We start from the raw sequence: 21,758 nt of genomic DNA on the forward strand, positions 1-21,758 counted from the left end.
TGGCTGTCACAATCTCCAACATGTCGAAAAAAGAAAATGGGGACATTTCATGAATGTTGAACACATTGCCGGGCTGCCTGTGCTCCCTCTGTTTCTCCCCTGCTCGTCCTCCTCACCGTTTCACCCTTTCTCTTTCTCGCCAGAAGTTTTTTTTTTTTTTTTTTTTCCCCCCCCTTGTTCGCTCTGCATATCTCTGTCCCTGCTCTCTGTCCGTCTGCACTCCTCTCTCCGCCTCTTATCATCTTCCTTCCTCTTTCGCTGGCCTGTTGCACGCAGCCCTCTGGTCTCGGAGGAGCGTGTTTTCCACTGGCGCGTTACGCTGAGTCATGTCACATGCGTGTTTGGACATGCCGAGGTTGAGTGTTAATGTGATGTTGACATATGCAGGCCTCGCCGCTGTGCAGCGGGCAGGGGCGAAGACAGGGGGGCGCGGCGCGTAGTGGAGGGGAGAGGTTAACTGAGGGCAGCGGAAGACAAGAAGGTGTAAGACTGAGAGCAGGCTTTAACAGAGCCGTGGGATACGGGGGAGTAGTTTCCAGTTTGACTGCTGTTATTACTATTGATTATGAAAATAAGGGGCTTAGTCAGGAGCATATGCTGTGTGTCCACAACAGTTAAATTAAAGGGGATATAGCGCCATCAGAGCTTCCCCAGCTAACTTTATACTTCTGTTTCATTCAAACTGGAGGCAAAGTGAATATATTTTCTGAAGTATTTGATCACGAGAGACCGGAATGAAAAAGTGCAGTTGGAAATCGCTCAAAGGGAGCGCATTTCTCTGTTCATAACATCCAGTCTTTCCTGACCCTTTTTGGGAGTAAAGGTATAGACATGATGCAAAAGTCTACACAGCAGCAAGATTATGGATTGTGTTTGTGTAAAGGATTACAGTCAATAATGCAGAGATTGAGCTGTAGAAGTTGCGGAAGGGACTACGGAGGTAGAGCTGCTGACACGATCAGACCAGGACGGTATCTTTTTGACCCCAACTAACCTCAATGGTTTTTTTTTTTTTGCTGTTGTAGACACCCATATTCTTATCTCGTGCTGCCTCTTGTGTCTGGCCTTCTTGCATTAGAAAGTGTAGCAAGATGAGACACAGAAAGTGACTCCTCATTACTTCGTCCTGTAGGACTGAGAAGTCTGTATCGTTCTGATCTGTGCTTGGCGGTGGCACTGTCATGTATTTTTAAAAGAACCGGGTCGATTTGGCGCTAAAGATCACAAAATGTGTAGATTCTAGGTGAATCGATGTTCTGTCTTTGCATCGATTTGCCAGATAGAGAAAAAAAGCACGATATGGTCTCGTCTTCGACTCAAGTCGAGGCTTTTTAAATCTTCACCCTCTGTCTCTCTACTCTCTCCTCTCCCATGTGCTCAGTCTGTCTCCCTTATCTCCCCCACTGTCGTTGAACCAAGCGAGATAGTGGTGGGAGAAGTGTGGCTCCCCAGCACCAATGTGACTATCATTTTCAGCTCTGTACGTGTATCTGACAGTGCATCAGCCCCACAGCTCCACCTCACATATTATACAGCTCCTCGCGGCCTCGGCGCTGTTTACAGGGGTCGATAATGACATCAGTGATAAAGGAAACATAGCTGGTGTGCGCCCCCCCCCCCTTGAATGTCACCTTTCACAGCTGAAATCTCCCTACCTGTAATCGCCCAGTGAGACCAGGTAGATTAGCGCTGTGCTGCCATTTTACCTGGTAATCACCTGTAATGTTACACCAGAGGGTGCCTGGGTGCCAGCGGGAATTCGGTTGTGCGTCATAATGTGCTGCCGAAGGTGATAAAGATTGAAAAGACGGAGAGGGATGACGAAGGGTGAGTGCTGAGAGGCAAGCATGTTGTGGAGGTTGAGAAAAGGTAAACTCCTCCTCCTCCTCTTCCTCCTCGATCTGCCCAACTCAGCGTCTCTTTTTGCTAAAGGAGACGTTGGAGACGCGTGTCGCTCCATATTACCTCTTTTGAGTGATACCACCACACTCACTCTCAGAACTCCCGTCAACAATTGTCCATCTCTCTTCCGGATCCCAAATTTAGACTAGATTTTTTTTTTTGTGAAGGCTCAGTGATTACGTTAAACAGCTGGGCACTGTAGTTTCCCAAAAAAATAATGAATATTCTCAAACAGGTAACTACACGTACGGTAAATATTGCATTTATTGTGGACTATTTTCAGCAGTGAATGTATGTACATGTAACGCTCTATTTAGTATTTGTAGCAGCCGGGAAGTGCTTTGAGGATTTATTTTGTCACATGAGGGAAACACAAATGTCAGGAAAATATTGGCTTTTTGGAGAAATTTATGAACTGCTCTTATGGATTCTTGCATAAACAATTAATCTTTTTGTGGTGAGCAATAAAGGCAAAAGAAGGAATGTTCAGATTGCATTTGTTTAGACTTTACTAACCTGTCTATGCAGCCCCTCAGTGGCTTTAAATGAGAATGTCACATTTACACAGACAGCGCCTGTAACAAGGATGAATCATTATTGATTTGGGGTTTTACATTGGATTTGTTGACAATAAGAATATTCCCCATAACTTATTTTTAACAATCTTAAAATTACCAAAGGGAATAATTGTCGAAGCAACCCGCCCATGTCAACGTGCGTCTCACGTACAAGTGTGGAAATACTCGCACAGTGGGTTGTCTTTTCTGATTCAGATTGAACTCAGTGAGATATTGTTGCCGAACAGCAGAGATCTGGAGTGAAGCGCAAGGAGAGAACACTTCATTCCACACGCTGCTGTGTTTTACTGGTGTAACATATGGTATGTTTTGGTTAAGAAAGGGAGCTCTGAATGCCAGAGGGCGATTTTAAGCCTATCTGCCTTGAAATTGAAAAAGTGAGTTTTGGAGGATTGGACAGCGGAGCGTGCTGATCTGTCTCTGGTCGCCACAGGAGACTGTGAATAATACATGGTTAAAAGGAGAGCACACCCATTCTCATCTCCACGCTGAACACACTTCTTCTTCTTCTTCTCTCTCCGTCTCTCAGACTTCTTTGCCGCCTGACTGTGTTTTCTAAGTTATAGATATAGATATACTCCCTTAATGCTTTGACAGTGACTGAATGCGTGTGCGTTTGTGTGTGTCATGCAGACTGGTATCATCTTTTCTTTCCACTCCAACCCCCCCCCCCCCCCCCATTGTTCAGGAAGTGGACTAATGGCATTTGAGAGGATGGAGAGAATGGGAGAGAGGTAGAGGGAGGAGGGACGGCGTTCCTTCCTGTGTGGTTTGTCATTTGTAGATCCTGTTGTATTGCGGGTGGCCTTGAAACTTAGTGGTAAGTAACCCTTCCACACCCTATTACTGTCACCCAGTGGCGGTTCTAGACCAGTTTTAATAGGGGGGGCCAGGTTGGGGACGGCTTTTTTGTTAGGGGGCACATACAAACCGGAAAAAAAGATAAATCCCTCATTCAGACAAAACAGTGTTTACAATTTCAGCAATTTTGATTGGGTATTAAACTGCTGGGACACTTAATTTCTGCCTTTCCCTTCAAAACAAAATCATTGCAAGAAATCTGTCATTGTATTATTGATGCAGACTCCCTGCTGGGGGGGCCACAGGGGGGTCCAGACGTAACTGAGTTACGGGGGCACTGGGCCCCCCCCCCCAAACAAAACAAGAAAAAGCCAAACGTTCTCTGGTTCCAGCTTCTCACATCCTTTGGGCAACCTAGGTCTTTGACTAAGACTTCACAGTCCAGCATACAGGCTTGTAAAGGCTATCGAGAGACGGGGAAGGTCTCACTCTTTAGGTCACGTTACAGTTTGCTCACACATGTCCAAAGGAAAAGTGATTCATTCAGGTCAATTTCTACAAATTGTTTCAAAGGAGCCCCTTTAAATGTGAGGACTATAGGAAACTATATATCACAGAACAAAAAATGGGAAGTCATCACCTTAGGCTTTGGGAAACTAATAGATTTATTTTTTATAATTGTTTGCTATTTTTTACAGGCAAATAATTAATCAGCAGAGAAATTCTGACAGTTGTCAGTGATGAAAAATATGCTTAGTCGCAGCTCTGTTCAATATTTTGACTGAGGAGTAGATTAAAGGACGAGGCTGGTATTCGTCTACTGAATATTTTATCCTCGCAAACAAATAACCGAAACCAATAACGCAGAAGTTGGTCCTGCAACACTTCAGGAATTTGCTTTTCTGTCTCTATGAATATGTGTTTGTTTGTTTGGCTAGTGAGTATTATCTGCAGCAGGAGACAGTGTTGCCATAATGAAGGAACATGTCACTTGTTAATATCTAAAATGTTTGAGACGGAGGCTTTGGCCACACAGGCACCGCCGACATACGTAAACATTTGTGGACAGTCAAAGAGAATATAGAATATCACCACTCATTTTCCTTCCAGATGTGTGATAGAAACGCATTATCATGGGGCGGTGTATTAAGACCCAAAAAAATGAGACAGAGCTGGCAGAGAGAGATAAACAGACAGTGAGAGACATAGAGAGAGAGGGAGGAAGAGACAGAGAGTGAAAGTGAGAGAGACAGAGAGACAGAGAGAGAGGGGGAGCGAGAGAGAGAGAGAGGGGGAGAGAGAGAGAGAGAGAGGGAGAGAGGATAGACACAGACAGCCTTTTGAGATTCCACTCACGAATCACTGAGTGTCTCTCGGTCTCTGAAGTATTGAATGAGAATGACTCCCCACCTTCACACACACACACACGCACAAAGTACGCATGCATTACGCACACACACATTAGCAGGGAACGTGGAGGTAAACATATAGGGATGAAAGAGTTTGCGAGTTATCTCATTAAGTATTACTGAGCCCTTTAGTCTGATGGGATTAGTGTACTGTGAATGTAGTATGGAGAAAGTCTGATGAGGTTGTAAAGTGGAGAGCGGTGTAATTGCACTACATTTCACAACGTCTCCGGCTTTGTGTGTTTTTTTGCAGGAGGGTGCAGCATGTTTTGATCGCTTTGCATTTCCAATTCACATGTTTGTTGTTGGGATGTTTGTTTTGTTTTGTCCATTATGAGCTCAGTTCAGCGCCCAACACTCCTGTAAATAAAAAGGATGCTTGATAAGATCAGGCAGTGTGGTTGTATATCGGTAAAGTGCGTCATCCCCAGCGAAGTTACTTTTTTCAGAGCGCTGGTGTCATTTTAGACAATAAAGTTTATTGTTGATGTGTAAAATATCCTGCCTCTGTCACACACCTTACATAAAACCATGCCTAGGTGATCATTCAAAAGAATGTGTCTGAAATTTTGACTTCCTAATATGGCCATCGGTCTCAAAGATTAAGTCCTAATAATTATACATTAATCCTAAATTTTAGCGTCATCTCTTGTCTGTTTTTAGTTCTACATGTTGTATTAGTGGTTCTTTACCACCAGGAAATGGTTCAACACAAAACCTTGCAGTCCACATGGAGAGAAAACAGACTGTTGTCTCCGCCAGTACAAATCCTGGACACCAGAATCTATTTTTGCACAGGCTTTCTCAGTCACCGATCTACCCCTATGATTTACCCCTCCGTTGGACATTAAGTCTTGTGGAGGTCAGTGTACTCCAGTGCACTTAAGTTCACATTCAGCAAAGTTGTAGTGCACTGTACTGTTTGTTTTGTTCTGTATGTCTGGTATACTGTAGCATACTCCGGGAGGGAGGTGCTTTGAATAATTTATGCAACAAATGAGTTTGCCGGGAGATGCAGGTGTTCATCTGAGGACACGCGGCGGCCGTTCCACTGCCTCGGGTTTCATCACAAACACCTTGTGGTCACAACGCCGGTAACTACGAATATAGTGACCACTGAGGGAGAAATCATGGAGTTGTTTGTTTCTTGATGTGATGGTTTTGCTGAATGGACCGACGGATGAATTGATTGTCCTGTTTTCAGATTCAGTTCTTTCAGGGGAATCTCTGGAGAAAAAAAGAAGAAGAAACAGACAAGCAGGAAAGAGGCAAGCTAGGTCAGATGATTCGGAGGAGCTTGAATGGCACGCAGAGGAGGGCTGTTTTTCCTTAACCTGCTTTGAAATGACTTATTTTAATTAAAGCCATGTGGCACAACAACAGTAAGTTAAGAGTTCATTTACCAGTTGAGAATTTATGAATCATTTGCAAGATAACCTTGGTTGTTTCAAGGCTCTTACAATTTACTCACAATTTGAATCGGCTGTCGACTCCTTCAGTTCGAACGCAATGAATATTATCAGCAGCACTTGACCCCATTTAAACTCGTGCAAAGCTGCATAAATTCTGACCACACAAGACGCGGTTGGCACTTTCATTCACACAATAAAGTACACCACGACTCAGCGTGTTAATGTGCAGAGCCATCAGCTCAATATCTCATTGTTCCTCCCGCTCGGCCTTGTCAGAAAAGTGCAAGCGCTGATGTGTGAGAAGTGTAAATGATGGACTCGTTAACAGTCTGTAACAATCTGTGTGCTTTTGATGTTTGCAAAGGTTAAGTGCTGGAATATGTTGAGCTTGGCTGTGAATCAGTATTTAAACAGAACCGGGCTCACAGGAATTCACTGAGTCAGTATCGGAGTGATTTACTGTAAGACTGACAACCAACAGTAAACATTAACTTCCCGCTCGCTTAGCTGTCGTGGCTAATTTAATTGAACCACACTGATGTGGTCACAATGTGTCAGGTAAGGCCAACACACGCACACCAACACACACACACACACACACACTTCGGACACTGTTACCAATAGCCATGAGCGTCTGCACGTTTTTTGAATTGATGGGGGGGGGGGCTCTATTAAAGGTCTCAGCACAGAAGCATGTTTAATTTACCTGTTATCGACAGTTACCTGAGTAGCTTCTACTGAGTCGTTAGAATGGAATAAACATTAAACGGTACTCGAATAATCCTCCATCCCCGTCCACAGGTTGGCAGATAAAGGTAATGGGTGAAACAGAGAGAGCCTGGAGCATTTTTTGGAATATTGAAATAGACATTAACCCTTCCCTGTTTGTACAGATACGAGGTCTTATGAGACTACAAATCCTTCAGCTTTATCAGCTGTGTCACCAGCGCTTTGAATGACTGCTGATATCGTTATCGTACCCAGCCAGTTGATCTGACCAGAGAGTTTCTTTTCTCCTGGTACTTGAGTGGTGTAAAGTGTAACGCAGCCTTCAGGCTCTAGGATGTTGTCAGGCTTGAACCATGATTTTTATCAGCCGATGCTAGCACTGTATTTCATATATGATATGATATATATGATGTATGAGCTGAAAGGCAAGGCAAACACTTGTCAAGATGTGATCTTGTTGTGTACTGCACTGTACTTAACAGCTGCAGATGGAACCTGTTGGTGCTCTCTGGTGGACAAATTATACAACGGCCATGATGTTTCTAATTGACCTCAAACATATTTTTGGCATCAGAGCACTGCAGTTTTTTTGTTACTGATTGACAACTATAGATGCAAAACTGATGCATCTGCAGTGAGCTAATGTCGGCCAGTATATACGAGCCTGCTGATTTATCACTCTATCTCAAAGCTTTTTATAACCCAGCGGAGTATCTTTGAAGTTATACTAGCCTCGTAACCTTGTCAGATACTAAAAGGCTTGTTTATTAACAATAAAATCACGTATTATGGTGTGCATTCTTTCAGATATTAGCATTACATACACTATTAGCACTGTACTTATTATGACTGTTGATGCCATAATCCAATTGAAACAGTGCTGACTGAAAAGTAAAAGTTTGGGAGTGAGCTTCGGTTAGCTTTAGGGCTCGAACACACCAAACAGACGTCAAAGAACTAGCAGAGACGCAGTTAGATTGCTGCATGGCTTCATGTTGTCTGTGTATCGGCTAATAGGCTGCAATTGAATGTACTGCAAAGACAGCCCACCTCCAGCTAGTCTGTACATTATGGGGCTGCATGATAGTAAATAACTTCCCATATCACCAGGCAGCGCTACTATAAGACTCCGGTCTTATATATAACCATTGTTACGATAAATCAGCGTGTTTTTTTTACACCACCTGTGCTCATATAGCCACTTCTGATTGAGTGTGTAACCGATAACAATTGGCAAACAGCACTGGCGAATGGGTGGACATGAAAAATAAGGAGAAACCAGGTTAAATGGGTTTGATTGTGGGTTACAGCAACAGGGTGAAGGGCACTCTCTTTCTTTTTCCATTTCTCTTCTAGTGCACTGAATCACTCCTGAAGTCCACAAGCTGCCAACTAGCGCAAAACGGTGTGCAAGAATTAGGGCCACAGACACTCAAATGGCCCCGATATTAGCTGTCAGCTGACCATTGTCCTGGAGTGTTAGGGTCCGTAGAGGTCCTGCTCGACGGATATTAAGATTTGACAGAACACGGCTACCTCTAACTTCATTTACGTTCATCATGCTAAGCTAAGCTATCTGACTGCTGGCGATAGCTTTATATTAACCACACCGACATGCGAGTGATGTCAGTGGTCTCATCCAGTCAAGAAAACAAATTGTTCTAACTCACAAAATGTCCTACTATTGCTTTAGATAAGTCCAAATCAGGTCAGACCCGCTGCACATATTTAACACAAGCGTCCCTGTGCAAACCATGTGACTCATCTAAGCTTAGTGGCGTCTTAAGAAAAACTGGGAAAGAGATTCACGGGCTCTCTTCTGAAAAGAGGCTTTGTGAATCCTTCTCGGTGTGAATCATTCTAATTTTCTAATGTCATTTGAGTCAATCTGATTTGTCATTATCAGGAGAGCCTGTCAGTGCCAGAGGAGCTCGTGTTGTTTCAAGTGTTGGTTCTGTTTTCTGTAGACGAAGGGTGCTGCTGGTTCTGGGGCAGGGATATATCCTGGTGGGTTGTTTTTCTTTCGTTTTTTTCTTGTTGCTGTATTTGGAAAATGCTGCTTTGTCAGCAGGTCAGGTAGATTTTTTATTTTTTTTTTCCTCCCCCACTCCTCCGTTTGCTGCACAAACAAACATTAAGTGCACTCGCACACTTACTGCCATATACACATGCACACTCATAATCTCTACTTTGTCCTCTTTTCTCCTCTTTCCCTCTTTCCCTCTCTCTCTCTCTCTCTCTCTCTCTCTCTCTCTCTCTCTCTCTCTCTCTCTCTGTGCATGAAGGCAAACTCAGCAGACCTCCAGGCTGCCAGGGAGTAAGGCATTCTGGGTAATCCAGGGTGCGAGAAAGCAGAGGGAAAGAAGGGGGGGGGGGGGACTCAACACACACTTGATGCTGTGCATGATGTTGTACACTCAGACAAACACACACACACAAACAAACCAAATCCAGTCTCTCACCAGTGAACCACGGAGATACAATATCCATCTGTGTCCATCTGTACATTCATCTGCTGAGACAAATACAGGCTCTGTTTACAGCAGAATCAGAATATGGAGCTGAAAGGCTGCATCCTGCTCACTGTGCCGAACATTAACAGCTTCAAGATATGAACTAGAACGAGGGTAGATGAGGGAATAGCGAGGGGTGGTGTGGTGGAGTGGAGGAGGCTACAGGAGTGTCGTCAGTCTGCTTTTATCTCAGCTCTGATTAAACCTTGTTCCTGTCTGACCTAAAAAGTCAGCTGGCGGAAACTTCAGAGACTGTGGGTGAATTTCACCGGAGCTCTTTACACCCAGCCGATGCCTTCAGAGAGGGAGAGAAAGCAAGAGGGGAGATCAGAGAAAATGGAACAGAGCAGAGAGTGGGCAGAGACGCACAGACACAGGCGCGCTGGCTTTATGTGCTCCACTGTTCACACATTATCATATATATGGATGTACACCGTCCCGCACTCTGCATGTCGTCTGGCCTGTACACCTAATGATGGCGAGGAAGAGGCCGTCGCTGGGAGGTAGCTCCGGGCTAGTTAGTAGTACAATGCTCACAGGAAGCAGACGGGGGCTGTGCTGAAATGTGCCACCACCGCCCGTCTGGGACACGCACAACAAAAAAACACAAGGTTTAAAAATAAACCCGGGCTAGCACGGCAGGGCTCCTGGAGAAACAGGAAATATCCCACTGAGGGAGGGACAGCAAGTGAGACGGGGGGAAGACCCTTGGACTGCTATTTTTTTTTTTGTTTGGTTGTTTGTTTTTATGACCTTTCATCATTGGTGTTTTTTTTGTACTGAAGGAATTCACAGAGCAACAGTTTTCGGGTAATTAATTCAGATTCTTTACTTTGAAAACTATCAATACTGCAAGAGAAAACACACTCCATTTCAACTAAACCTGCATGGAAAATGGCAATAAAGGAAGAGCACTTAAGTATTAAAAATGCACTTTAAATGGGTGTAGTACTCATAATACAGAGGGAAAAGCCCTTGTGTGTTATACCATTATTGAATGTATTGTATTATTGGACCCTTTTTATTTGTGCACTTATAAGTAGCATTTTACTATGACTACTAGCTAATTTAATCGTTATCTGCGAAGGAACTAAGCTAACTAAGTCAAGTAAATTGAGTATGTTATAAAATATTTTCACCTCCTCTGTGTATTACTGTTGGCGCCAGGGTCGCAAACACAATGTTAGCAACATGGCTACTACTAGCAGCCCGGCTACGGTACAAAGCAAAAAAACAGCCAGAATAGACCCAACGTGACCCAGAGAAACCCTGATCTCAGTGCTGTGAAAATGCAGGGTAGAGCACCCAGTTGTTTGCAGGTTATGTTTCTCACTGATCTAAACCCGCTGGTAAGGGGGAATACATGTTAGCAGGGTAACGTACTTTGACAAAAAACACTGGCGCTACTATCATGTGACCGTGTGTTCACTCACGTCTAACCTCGGGTTTCTATCGGTCACCCTCTCACCCTTCTCTGCCTCCTCCATCAGAGGGGTTCTCTTTCTCTTGCAATGTAGAGTTTCCACAGTTATTCCAGTTGTTCCGCCATTACCTGGGGATAGTGACCTATATAAACAATGCCTCTTCCTGTTTTGGTTGCACAATGGCAGACGTGCATCCTCTGTGACGTAACGCGAGCTTAAACTTTGGGCAGACCGGAAAGCATAGTTAAAGGCAAGGTTTAGAGGGATCCACTGTATTTGTGGATGGTATCATTTATTCTACAGCCATTACACCGTGCAATCAGTAATCACTTCAAAACGATTAAAGACTGTCACTTGCCAGTTTAATACTTACTGCAGATACTTTCCACCACTGCCGAGCAAACATGCGAGGAGTGTTTGCAGACTAGTTTGAGTTTCCGATATTTACTTTGTTTTTTTGCACGTGTATCAAAGTGTGTCTTTGCATCTTTCAGAGTGCTGCAGCAGCTCCCAGCCCTGTCCTGGGGAACCTTCCTCCAGGAGAGGGCATGCCAGTGGGACCAGTCCCTCCAGGATTCTTTCAGGTACACGGTGCATACACACACATAGTAACACATATAGTTTTAAACAATATACATTTTCTTATGCGAGTATTGAATTCATGAAGCTGCTCCTCAAAGAACTCACTCACCCGTTTAACTGTATGTATTAACGCACAGCCACTCTGCGTATGTTTAAAATCTGCATCCAGCCGTGTGTCTCTCAAAACAGAGAGGAAAGCGTCTGACAGGAGATATGATTCTCCCACAAACAAAAAGTCACACATGCCTCTTCACCCCGGATCCACTCTGTTCTCCATCAGAAGGACTTTGCCGGTTGTAAATTGATTAACCGTCATTATCAGTCAGACTCAGACACTCCACGATCCGACACACAGATCAATAGCCTTCATAGGCATTTCTCGGCTCCGCTTTCAACAAAAGTCGAACTTCGAGTTCGAGCAGCTTTCTCCGTCTCCTCCTGAACATCAATTGTTCTTTGAAGACGATCTCTGTCGAGTTGGTTTAAAAAAAAAAAAAACGCAGCAATTATCAGATTGTCGGTTATGTGATACAGGTTTCCTAAAATGACTTGCACATGGACCAAATCAAAGATATCACAGGACGTACAGCTGAATGTCATTGCTAACTGAATTTTATTGGCAAAAAATAAATGCACCGGCCCATAAATATATATCCACATATCCAGCTTTCAAAAACAGTCATTTATTAATTAATTCGGTTTAGTCGTTTAGTAACCCTGTGTTCAGTTGTTTCCATTTATTTGTTAATTTATGTATGAAAACAAGATTTTAAATCATTTTAGTACTTAACTTGACCTAAAAGAGCTGTGAGTATCCTTTGATGGATCCTTAGCACTGCTGGGAGATGAGAAGAGGGGTAATTAAGAAAAAAAGACCCTGATCAAAACAAGTGGACCATTGCTCCCTGGTGGCACGTTGCTGTATTGCGTCTCCGGGCACTGCAGACCGGCTCTGACCACAGTGGCATCGGTTCAGTAGACATAGCAACAGCTTCGCTACTGTCTGTGGTGAGGACGAGTGAAAACCCACTCACAGCTGCAAAAGAGCTTCCCACATGCGCTGCCAAACTGCACACAGTTAACACACAGACTTACATCCTTATTAAGAGACCTCATCTTTTATTCTCTCACTCTTTTCCCATAAATCCAATCCAATGAAAATGCGGTTGGCTTCCCGACTCCCGACACTGCTGTCATGGAACTGTCGTTAAAGCAAAGGGAGCCCAAAACTTAACAGGGGACGGTAGTTCTGGTTTGTTTCCTGTTGTGATAGACAACAGTGAAACAACTTCCCATAGCACTCCATACATTTTCTTTTACATGATTTTAACAAATGTACCTTTAGAATCTCCTGTTTTACATTAAATGTGTCCTATTTTGCACTCTCGACATGGTCACGCTCTTTAAAGACACGTGAGTTTGACATGCATGTGATAGATTGAGTGCACAATATTTTTTTTAACCTGAGGGACTCAACATGCATTTATGCTGTTTTTTCAGCCATTTATGTCACCTCGGTACCCCGGAGGACCCAGACCTCCCCTCAGATTACCCAATCAGGTAGGAGCCACACTGACACCTGCAGGCAGCAGATAGAACTGTGGATAGTAGGATTTGAACAGTTTCTGTGTGACAGTGATGGTAATGCTCATGATGGATCCTCTTCCCTCTGTAGGGACTTGGAGGAGTCCCTGGTAGCCAGCCTATGTTACCCAGTGGAATGGACCCCACACGACAGCAAGGTACACAGACACACTGGTACGCACAAACACAAACCTCAATCAGAATACACTTTATTCAAGAGTAACACCATCGTTAGTCTATGGTTTTAACCAAAAAGTATTCCCTATGGAGCCTGACCTAGCTTTTGCCACAAAACTAACATCCCAGAGCTATAAACAAGGGTCTACTGCCATGCAAGTGGATCTGTATTTTAATGCAAACGTAACTTTGGCATGCTTACTTTAGCATCTTAGCAGGACTACATTGGTTAATTAGCACTAAACTTGAAGTACAGCTGAGAATAATGGGAATGTCTTTAGTTATACAGGTATTTGGTCATCACGAAAGTACTGGACAAGCTCAAACTCTTGACCTGATAATGGTGCTTGATAAGTTGTTAAGGCAGAAGTCCACCACCTACATATGTATTGTACAAAACTCTGTTTCAAATTAAATTGGGCCTACAATAACACGTGATGTGAGATAAAATTCGGCAGCACTCACATTATCCAGTCGTTTCTGAGGTGGAGGGTACACCGGTCTCCGGCTCAATACATTACGAAACAGTCCATTTTGGCTAAAAAAGAAAAAGCCAGCACACCTGGGATAATAATACAGAGAACTTGCCAATGTATTTCAATCAAATGTAGTTAGCTGACTAGTTCACCTGATCTGGTTAGCATGCTCACATGATACTCATAGTTAGAATATCAGCAATGTTGTGTAAATTTAAAGTTATCCCAGGCGATCCTGTGGAGAACATGAATATTTGTACCAACATTCGTGCCAATCCATCCAGTAGATGTTGAGGAATCATATTTACCGTTTTAGATTCATCTTTCGGGACCGTGATTTTCAATACATTTCATTTACATTTGCAACATGTCAACCTAAATGTATCACTAGCAGCTTACCATAGTCAGTGGGATTCTCTTTCTGGGAACCATGAACCCAAAATGTATAGGGGAAAATTCAAATTTTTGAGATTTTTCAGCTGGGACCAAAATTGTGGGCTGGTCTCCCATCTGCAGAGCTGCAATGCGATGCAACACTGTTTTAACATATTCCAACATATTTCTTTATTACGATGAACTTGGACGCTTCAGAAACAACTGCATTGATTTATCCCCGGAGAGTCATAGTGCAGATTGTGAAGCGTGCTCTGCCAGTAATAGGCTTGACACACTTTTGATGTTCTTGATGAGGTGTGAGGATGAAGATTGGCTTGTTCATCGTAATGAAGGAACATGTCACCTAGTGTCACAGCATGGCACCATTATGTAATTTCCAGTTCCAGTAAGCTATATCAGTGTTTCCTACACGGTCAATATTTGTTAACGAGATGAATTCACTGTCAGCTTAGTCTCCACATGGGATCTGCTGATAGTGATGAAAAAAGATCTCTTCTTATCCTTTAAGTACAACCGCTCACTCCTCCAGACAACACATGAATTATGCAAAGGTTAACAATACTGTTAAGTTACTGCTTCACACTCAACTGTAAATATTATATGATGCTCGGTGCCAGACTCACAGGTCACATCATCCCAGACATTGATGTCTTCGTGGGGGTTTTGAACCGTGTCGAAACAAAGGTGTAAAATACACACGTAAAATCAAACGCAACAAGTGAACATTTATGTGAAACAGTTGTTCATGATAAAAGATGGAGGCCACATGGAATCAAATAACTGTTCCACTGATTTCCGTCAGATGAAACAGGTAAAAATAAAAATAAAAACCTGCCTGACAAATTCTGAACTTTTCTGTGTTTCAGGACATCCAAATATGGGCGGACCAATGCAGAGGATGACTCCACCCAGAGGCATGGTACCACTAGGGCCTCAGGTATGGGACCAGGTGATTTGTGGGGATATTTACAAAGCCTAACATGTGATAGTCGCTCTCTTGTAGACATATCTTGGGATGTGACATGTTTCTTTTTTTCTTCTTTGTTTTAAGAACTATGGCGGTGGGATGAGGCCACCGCTGAACGCTCTGGTCGGTCCTGGGATGCCTGGCATGAACATGTGAGTGCTACATGCAATGTAAATGATCTCCCCACGTTTCTCTCAATCAGCATTTAAGCTTTTAATTACAACTTTACTGTATGTTCTTGGCTCATAGACGTCTGGAAGGAGCCAGCTTTCCCCCATTCTGTCTTCCTTTCTTCTACTTGTTGTTCCCATCACCTCCCTCGGGCAACAGAAGAGCTTGTTGTTGCCAACTCTGCCCAAATTAATTGGAAATAAAGACACTTGCCAAAAAGCAGAAAACTAAAGTGTGTGTTTGTGTGTGTGTCTTCCAGGGGACCTGGTGGGGGTAGACCCTGGCCAAATCCTCCCAACTCCAATTCGGTAAGTGCTCAAACAAAGACACCCAACAGAAAGTTTGAGAGTTACATCACTTCTCTCATGATTTCCCTCCGTGTTTTTGCAGACCCCTTACTCTTCTGCGTCTCCAGGAAGTTATGTGGTATGTATGATGGAGCTTAAAAACCTGTTGCTGTTCATTGGCTGAACAGGCTGTAATAATGCAGTTTATGAATGGATTTTTATGGAAATCATAACTGTCATTTCAGGGACCTCCAGGAGGCGGGGGGCCACCTGGGACCCCAATAATGCCAAGTCCAGCAGGTACGGTCTATGCCTACACATACAGTATGTCTTCGAGTGCGCGTACATCTTTTATCCTCTGATTGTCTCTCCATTTGTTATCAGATTCAACCAACTCTGGCGACAACATGTACACTATGATAAACACAGTCCCTCCAGGTGGAAGCAGACCAAATGTGAGGCCTTTTTCTCTCTGTATATCAATGTGTCTGAGCTTGTGTGTGTGTGGGCGTAACCGCTCTCTGACAAATGATAATTGATGAGTATTGTTTTTCACTTCTTGTTGTTTTGTTGATGGCAATTGGTGTTCCAGGTATATCATTGTCTCCTATGTTCTCCGTAGTTCCCTATGGGTGCAGGTGGCGACGGTCCATTAGGGGGAATGGCGGGAATGGAGCCCCATCACATGAACGGATCATTAGGTACAGGATTGAGTAGCGTGTACAGCACGTGCTGCATTGTCACCAAATATTTTAATGGTTTTCCCGTATGAGTCTGCTAATTTAAGCAAAACGAGCATTCAGTCGGTGATGATGATTTCCTTCTTTTAATATTTGTGTTCCCTCTCTCAGGGTCAGGTGACATGGACAGTCTCCCCAAGGTAAGGGAAAGATGTCTCTACCTTGAAACCATGGTTTGTAGTTGCGCTGCATGTCTGTTTCTTGTAGTTTTGGTAGCGTACAACACCTTAATGGTAATGTGTGTGTGTGTGTGTGTGTGTGTATATACTTTTTTATACAGAACTCTCCTGGTAACCTAAGCATGAGTAACCAGCCCGGCACCCCAAGGGAGGATGGAGAGATGGGAGGAAACTTCCTTAACCCTTTTCAGAATGAAAGTGTGAGTCACTTGTCTTCTACTATGGGATGATTAGCGGGATAATAGATGTTTGGGGCTGGAAACTCTATTCCATAACTCTTAAGTGAGGAGTGAAACTAAGTTCAAATAGGTTTATAAAATGTTAATGCTTTTAAACACATTCTAACACATATAAAAAGGAGTGGTTTGACATATCACAACACACGTATCTTCTAAGATTGATGCCAGTGACGAGATGGGAAATGGGAAAAATGGGATACTTGGAAACAGGCACAATGTGATATCGCCATGTTGGTGTTGCTCCCAGAATATCATAAGTAACGTCGCTTCAGGGCTATCATTGAAACTGACTAATCGCGTTTTTGTCACAGCTTTGAAACTCATGGGAAAAGATCGGTGAAATATGTAAATGGGAGACGTTATCCTCTGTAACACGTGGTAAACTTTGTGAATGGGTATATTTAAACCCAAATCACATTTTCCAAACCTGACAAAGCATTTTGTAGGTATTTTTGTTGCTTCAGCCTAACCCAACAGTGACAGAAAACTGAAAAGAAAAGTCAACTCTGTGTAAAAATAATAAGTGAACAGTAGAACAGTATGTTCCCTTCTTGATATGAACCCTGGTCTCTTGGGTGAGAGTCGTGTACTCAATCCGTTAACCAACGATGTCTTACTCAAAAAGGGGACTTTGTCGCTTTCCCGTGATTAGAAATGATGATCCTGGAACAACCAACACCAACACGGTGAGACCAGGAAACAGTTAGCCTGGCTCATTCCAAAGTAAAACAGTCCACTTATGAGCACCTCTTAAGTCTACTAAACAACATGTGCTTTATAACAACACGCCATAGCTTTATGGGTGTCATGTGCCGGAATGTTTGTTGGTCAGGTGCACTCTTGACATTTATGACAGAATTTCAAAGTAAAGGCCTTATCGCCCAGCCCTATTCTAAGCTAAGGCCAAGCTAGGCTGAGCAGCTGCTAGCTGGAGCTTTATATTGATTGCACTGGTCATTCAATGTATGGAAGGGTTTCTCGTGCCTACATACATGAAAATAATTTGATTCATAGCAATTGTTATTCAGAATGTATAACAATGACAAATATTTTCTTTCTGTCTCACACTGATAGCTGGTTTTGTATGGTAACATGAGATAGCCATATCTCGTCACCGTACTATTGATATCTTTTTCAAATTTGTCAAAATTCAGTACCACATCTGTATGTGGATATATATATATGACCAGAGGGTTTCCCCTGGTTAGCTGGAGGAAAGCCAGAAGATGAATGTCTGGTATCACTTGGACTGTTTTCACTCCTGCCCATGGTCGAGGTATTTGACCTTGTAGTGTAAATGTTTGTCTCAGTGCAGACTTGGGGTTCTACTGTGGTTCCACACAGGGTCCAGTCTGACCACTGGTGAATGACCCAGCCCTATATAAGAACCAACCTGTGGCCTGACTGAAAACCTCCTCTTCTCACACGCTCACACTCATGTCTCTCCCCATCTTATCTCTGCAGTATTCTCCAAACATGACGATGAGCGTGTGAAGGCTCTGGAAGCACATTCAGTCATTCGCTCATTAAGCTGATGTGGATCGGTGAAAAGCAGAGAGACAGGATGTGATGTCATCTTGCCATTGACTCTTTCTCCGCCACCACCTGCCAAGTCAGGACAGTTGCCCCAGGGTCCGTCCTTTTACGACCCCCGACCCCAACCCGACCCCCTCCATTGTTTCTGTCCCCGTCTCTTCTCTCCTGTTTCTTCTCCCATTCATCCATTCTTCTTCTGCAACTACAAGACTGTACAAAGCAACCAAACCGAAACATCCTGGAGTCGAACTATTTGTATATTTGCATACAGTGTGTATGGGACTGTGCACACACTCCAGTCACAGACAGATGTGTCTGCCTTTTGCATCATATCATACCCACAAAGTTTAGGCCCAAAATCAAAAGGCCAGAATCCTATTTATCCTCAAGTTTAAATTTTCAAGGACTACAAGACATAAAGACACTTTTTGATTGATGATGACATTTAATCTAACGGGTTGTCACATTGAACATCTTTTGTCTTTACTTGGCAGATGAATTTGTCCATTACTGGAAGAGAATTGGAGTGACATCTCACTAAGCCTTAAGCTTGTGCAGACATTTGATGTAATTTGAAGTATTTTCCACCAACATTGTGTTTTATGTACAATACTATGGGTCTAAAGATTACAGTTTTTTAAAGTTTCCTCCCCAAACTCAGCCACAAATGTGGAAAAATGTAAGATCTCTCCCTCTGCCCCACATGTGTTGTGTTTGCAAGGCCTGGTGAGGCAAATGAAGTGCAGATCAAAGCCACTCTTGTCAGACTTTAAAGCTGCTGTAGGTGTTATTTTCCTACGGAAGTAAGTGTTAAATAGCTCTGTATTCCAATTGTGATCATTGTTGTATGGTCAGTATCCCATGTCTCTCCTCCCCTCGCTCATGCAGTAAAAGACAAAATAAAACTTTCTGGTATCCCTGCCCGCTTTATCCAGTCATGTCAGAGAACTCAGGAGCAGGATTTTCCCATTTACTGGCAATGGTGGGACAATGTAAGCTGCCAGTTCCAGCACTCCCAGTGACGGCTTATACTACCAAATATGCCAAGCAAAGAAAATGCCAGTCTCAAATTTTTTACGAGACAAAAGGGATACTTGGAAATTAGTCCTGAAAGTGGTGTGGCGCAGAGTGGAGGGAGAGGATTGCTAACTGCATAAGAGACAGGAAATCAGCTAAAACGATGGCTTAAAGCTTACAGCAGCTTTAGTCGTGATTATCTGAAAGGCTTCAGCACATCCTCAAAAAGTTGCCTGTATTTTGAACATGAGGTCTTTTTGAATGGTTATTGACAACAAACAAGATAAATGTTCGAGACTTTAAAGAGAGACTATGGAACTGTTGTTAAGCTGTAGCTGGTGCTGCTGCAGGTGGATATTATAGGACGATGGTAAACTATCAGTCCATCAGAAGCTACTGGTCATACCAGACAGAGGAAAAGGTGTTGCCTCTGCTTCCAAAAGTTACACAGTCTCACTTTAAATCATGTCAGATCACACTGCTAACTGTAATTTAACTGAAGAAAGCAGTAGAGATGGCGCTGAGCGGAAGATTTTTTTGCTCACAGGTTAATGTTGAAAACAGAGACTAAAGGTTTTCTTCGTAACTGAGTGATGCATCTCTCTGTATTCAGTGGTGAGCCTTTGCTGCGAATCAAGCTGTCAAATCTTCCCAACATGAGAGGCAAACTACCAGGTTTTGTTTATTTTGGAGGATTTTACATTCTGTCGACTGCACAAAAACAAAGTTTAAGTTGGGGTAAGCAAACGAAATGTCAGATAACAAGAGGGGTCACTGAACCTGTGCATGGTCAGCCCTTTTAACCCAATCAGAGAGAGGAATCACAGAAGAGATGGTCAACTGCAAAACACAGGCTTACGAAGTCACTTTGGTCACTCATTCTTTATTGTCATCCGGATAAACTGTGATCTCAGTGTGATGTGAAAGGTTGGTTGGTACAGAAAGCTAAAATAAGCTTGTTTTTAATCAATGTTTTTGACTTTTTTCACTGCCCAAGATGTACTATCATCATGTACAATAGGTTGATATGCCTGTGAACATTCTCCTCCCCCCTCCCTTACTGCAAAGTGTACAGCTCACAAATGTAGCTCCTCTGTCTTGTATGTGTATTTGATATTATTATTATTATTATTATTATTATTATTATTATTATTATTGTTATTATTTAAAGAAAAAAATCTGGAGGGAATTATTGCAAAAGGGAGGGATGGATTGATGACGCACCATCACAACTGAACAGAGATATTTTATTTTGTTTTTGTGTTAGATTGAAGCCATAAGTGGGAGTACAAGAAGATGAATTTGTAAATTGGATCATGTTTTTCTGTTTTGTGGAAATATGTGGGACTCCATTTGTGATGTGTTCATTTTCTCTTTTTTATTCTTGTATTATGTTTTTGTAAATACACAGAGAAGTATTTCATGGGTTTTGAATATGCTAGTATAAAAGCTTCTCTTCCCTTAGTCGAAGTGTCAGCTCTGTTCATTTTGTGAGGACTGTGTGTGTGTGTGTGTGTGTGTGGGTGTGTGTGTGGATGCTGTCACTTCAGGGTTTTTTTCTTTTTGTTTTTTTTTTGACAATCATGAGTTAAATCTCTCGAAGTTATGTGCTGCGGTTCAGTCTGCTCCTTGTATTGTGAAGCACAGCAGTGTCTCAAATGTGACAACATCTAAGAACAAAGAGGGACTGTGATCACGCCAAAAGCCTGTTTTTGCAACCGAGCATAATTCCAGGATTACTGGCATGGTCTCTCATGGCTGCCACACAACTTTGGGAGCGGTGGTGTAAAGAGATGGGTTGGTGAGCAGGAGGTTGCCGGGATATCCCTGGGATCTGCCAGATAAATGTGGGTAGGTAAAGGGAAACTGATGTATCTAGGTTTGTCCTGATTATTCTGGTTGGGTAAAGCAAGCCCCCCCCACCCCCCGGTTACCATCAATGAGGGTGTTGTTGACCCTTAGCAAGTATGAACTTGTGATCAAGAACTGAGCGGTCCTGCCAGAGAGAGCCTGACTTTCAACAAATACGTGGGGATAAATAGGGTGATAAAAGTGAATAAGCATCAACAGAATAGTTATACATTTGATTGATACCACTTTCATATCTTTCCATGTGATACAAAACTGAAGCCAGTGGCTGGGTGGCTTAGCTAAGCCTGCACAAATGCTCCAAATGAAATGGCAAATTGTTGCTCTAGAGTTGATCAAATTCTGTTACCTGCGGACTGAGCCAGGTCATTCCTGTTCCTGCTGATAAGAAAATCCCCTGGGGTGAAGACTACAGCGTTACAGACGCACAAAGACAGAAATAAGTGCAGATAATGGAAAATTAATCATTTTAGGTAAAAAAATTAATAGCAACTATACAAATGCCATACACATACTGGACCCACAAGTAGTCATGTACTTACAATAAACTAAGTGTAATATGGTCTCAAGCAAACATTATAGCTACAGCTTCTTATTTAGCATTCAGACATAAGAGTGGTACGGATGCTCTCATAGGTCTCTCCACCAGAAAGTGAAAAAAGGTATCAACCAAATCTTCCTACTATTACTTTAAGTAAAATACAGGGTCTTTCCGGGAAGACACAACCTTCCTGGAGCCCAGCACTTGTTGCCCCAAGTTTTGTTGGCTC

The 21,758-nt window shown here is 42.9% G+C and overlaps 1 protein-coding gene across 2 annotated transcripts in view; it reads left to right on the top strand.

Annotated features, from left to right (window-relative positions):
- The window catches only part of ssbp2a (single stranded DNA binding protein 2a), a 56,234-nt gene extending 35,651 nt beyond the window's left edge, over positions 1 to 20,583 (top strand). The window contains exons 5-17 of one of the 2 annotated variants that reach the window (XM_030416791.1): positions 11,263 to 11,352; positions 12,851 to 12,910; positions 13,026 to 13,092; positions 14,850 to 14,932; positions 15,035 to 15,102; positions 15,381 to 15,429; positions 15,512 to 15,547; positions 15,654 to 15,708; positions 15,793 to 15,863; positions 16,031 to 16,109; positions 16,260 to 16,288; positions 16,429 to 16,527; positions 18,031 to 20,583. In XM_030416791.1, coding sequence (XP_030272651.1) covers positions 11,263 to 11,352; positions 12,851 to 12,910; positions 13,026 to 13,092; positions 14,850 to 14,932; positions 15,035 to 15,102; positions 15,381 to 15,429; positions 15,512 to 15,547; positions 15,654 to 15,708; positions 15,793 to 15,863; positions 16,031 to 16,109; positions 16,260 to 16,288; positions 16,429 to 16,527; positions 18,031 to 18,060 — 816 coding nt within the window. In that variant the 3' untranslated portion in view covers positions 18,061 to 20,583. The remainder of the gene's footprint in view (positions 1 to 11,262; positions 11,353 to 12,850; positions 12,911 to 13,025; positions 13,093 to 14,849; positions 14,933 to 15,034; positions 15,103 to 15,380; positions 15,430 to 15,511; positions 15,548 to 15,653; positions 15,709 to 15,792; positions 15,864 to 16,030; positions 16,110 to 16,259; positions 16,289 to 16,428; positions 16,528 to 18,030) is intronic. The other variant, XM_030416792.1, reaches the window with a different exon arrangement.
- The last annotated feature ends 1,175 nt before the right edge of the window (positions 20,584 to 21,758 follow it).

Source organism: Sparus aurata, chromosome 5, assembly GCF_900880675.1.
Source record: "Sparus aurata chromosome 5, fSpaAur1.1, whole genome shotgun sequence".
NCBI classification, from domain to species: Eukaryota; Metazoa; Chordata; class Actinopteri; order Spariformes; family Sparidae; genus Sparus; species Sparus aurata.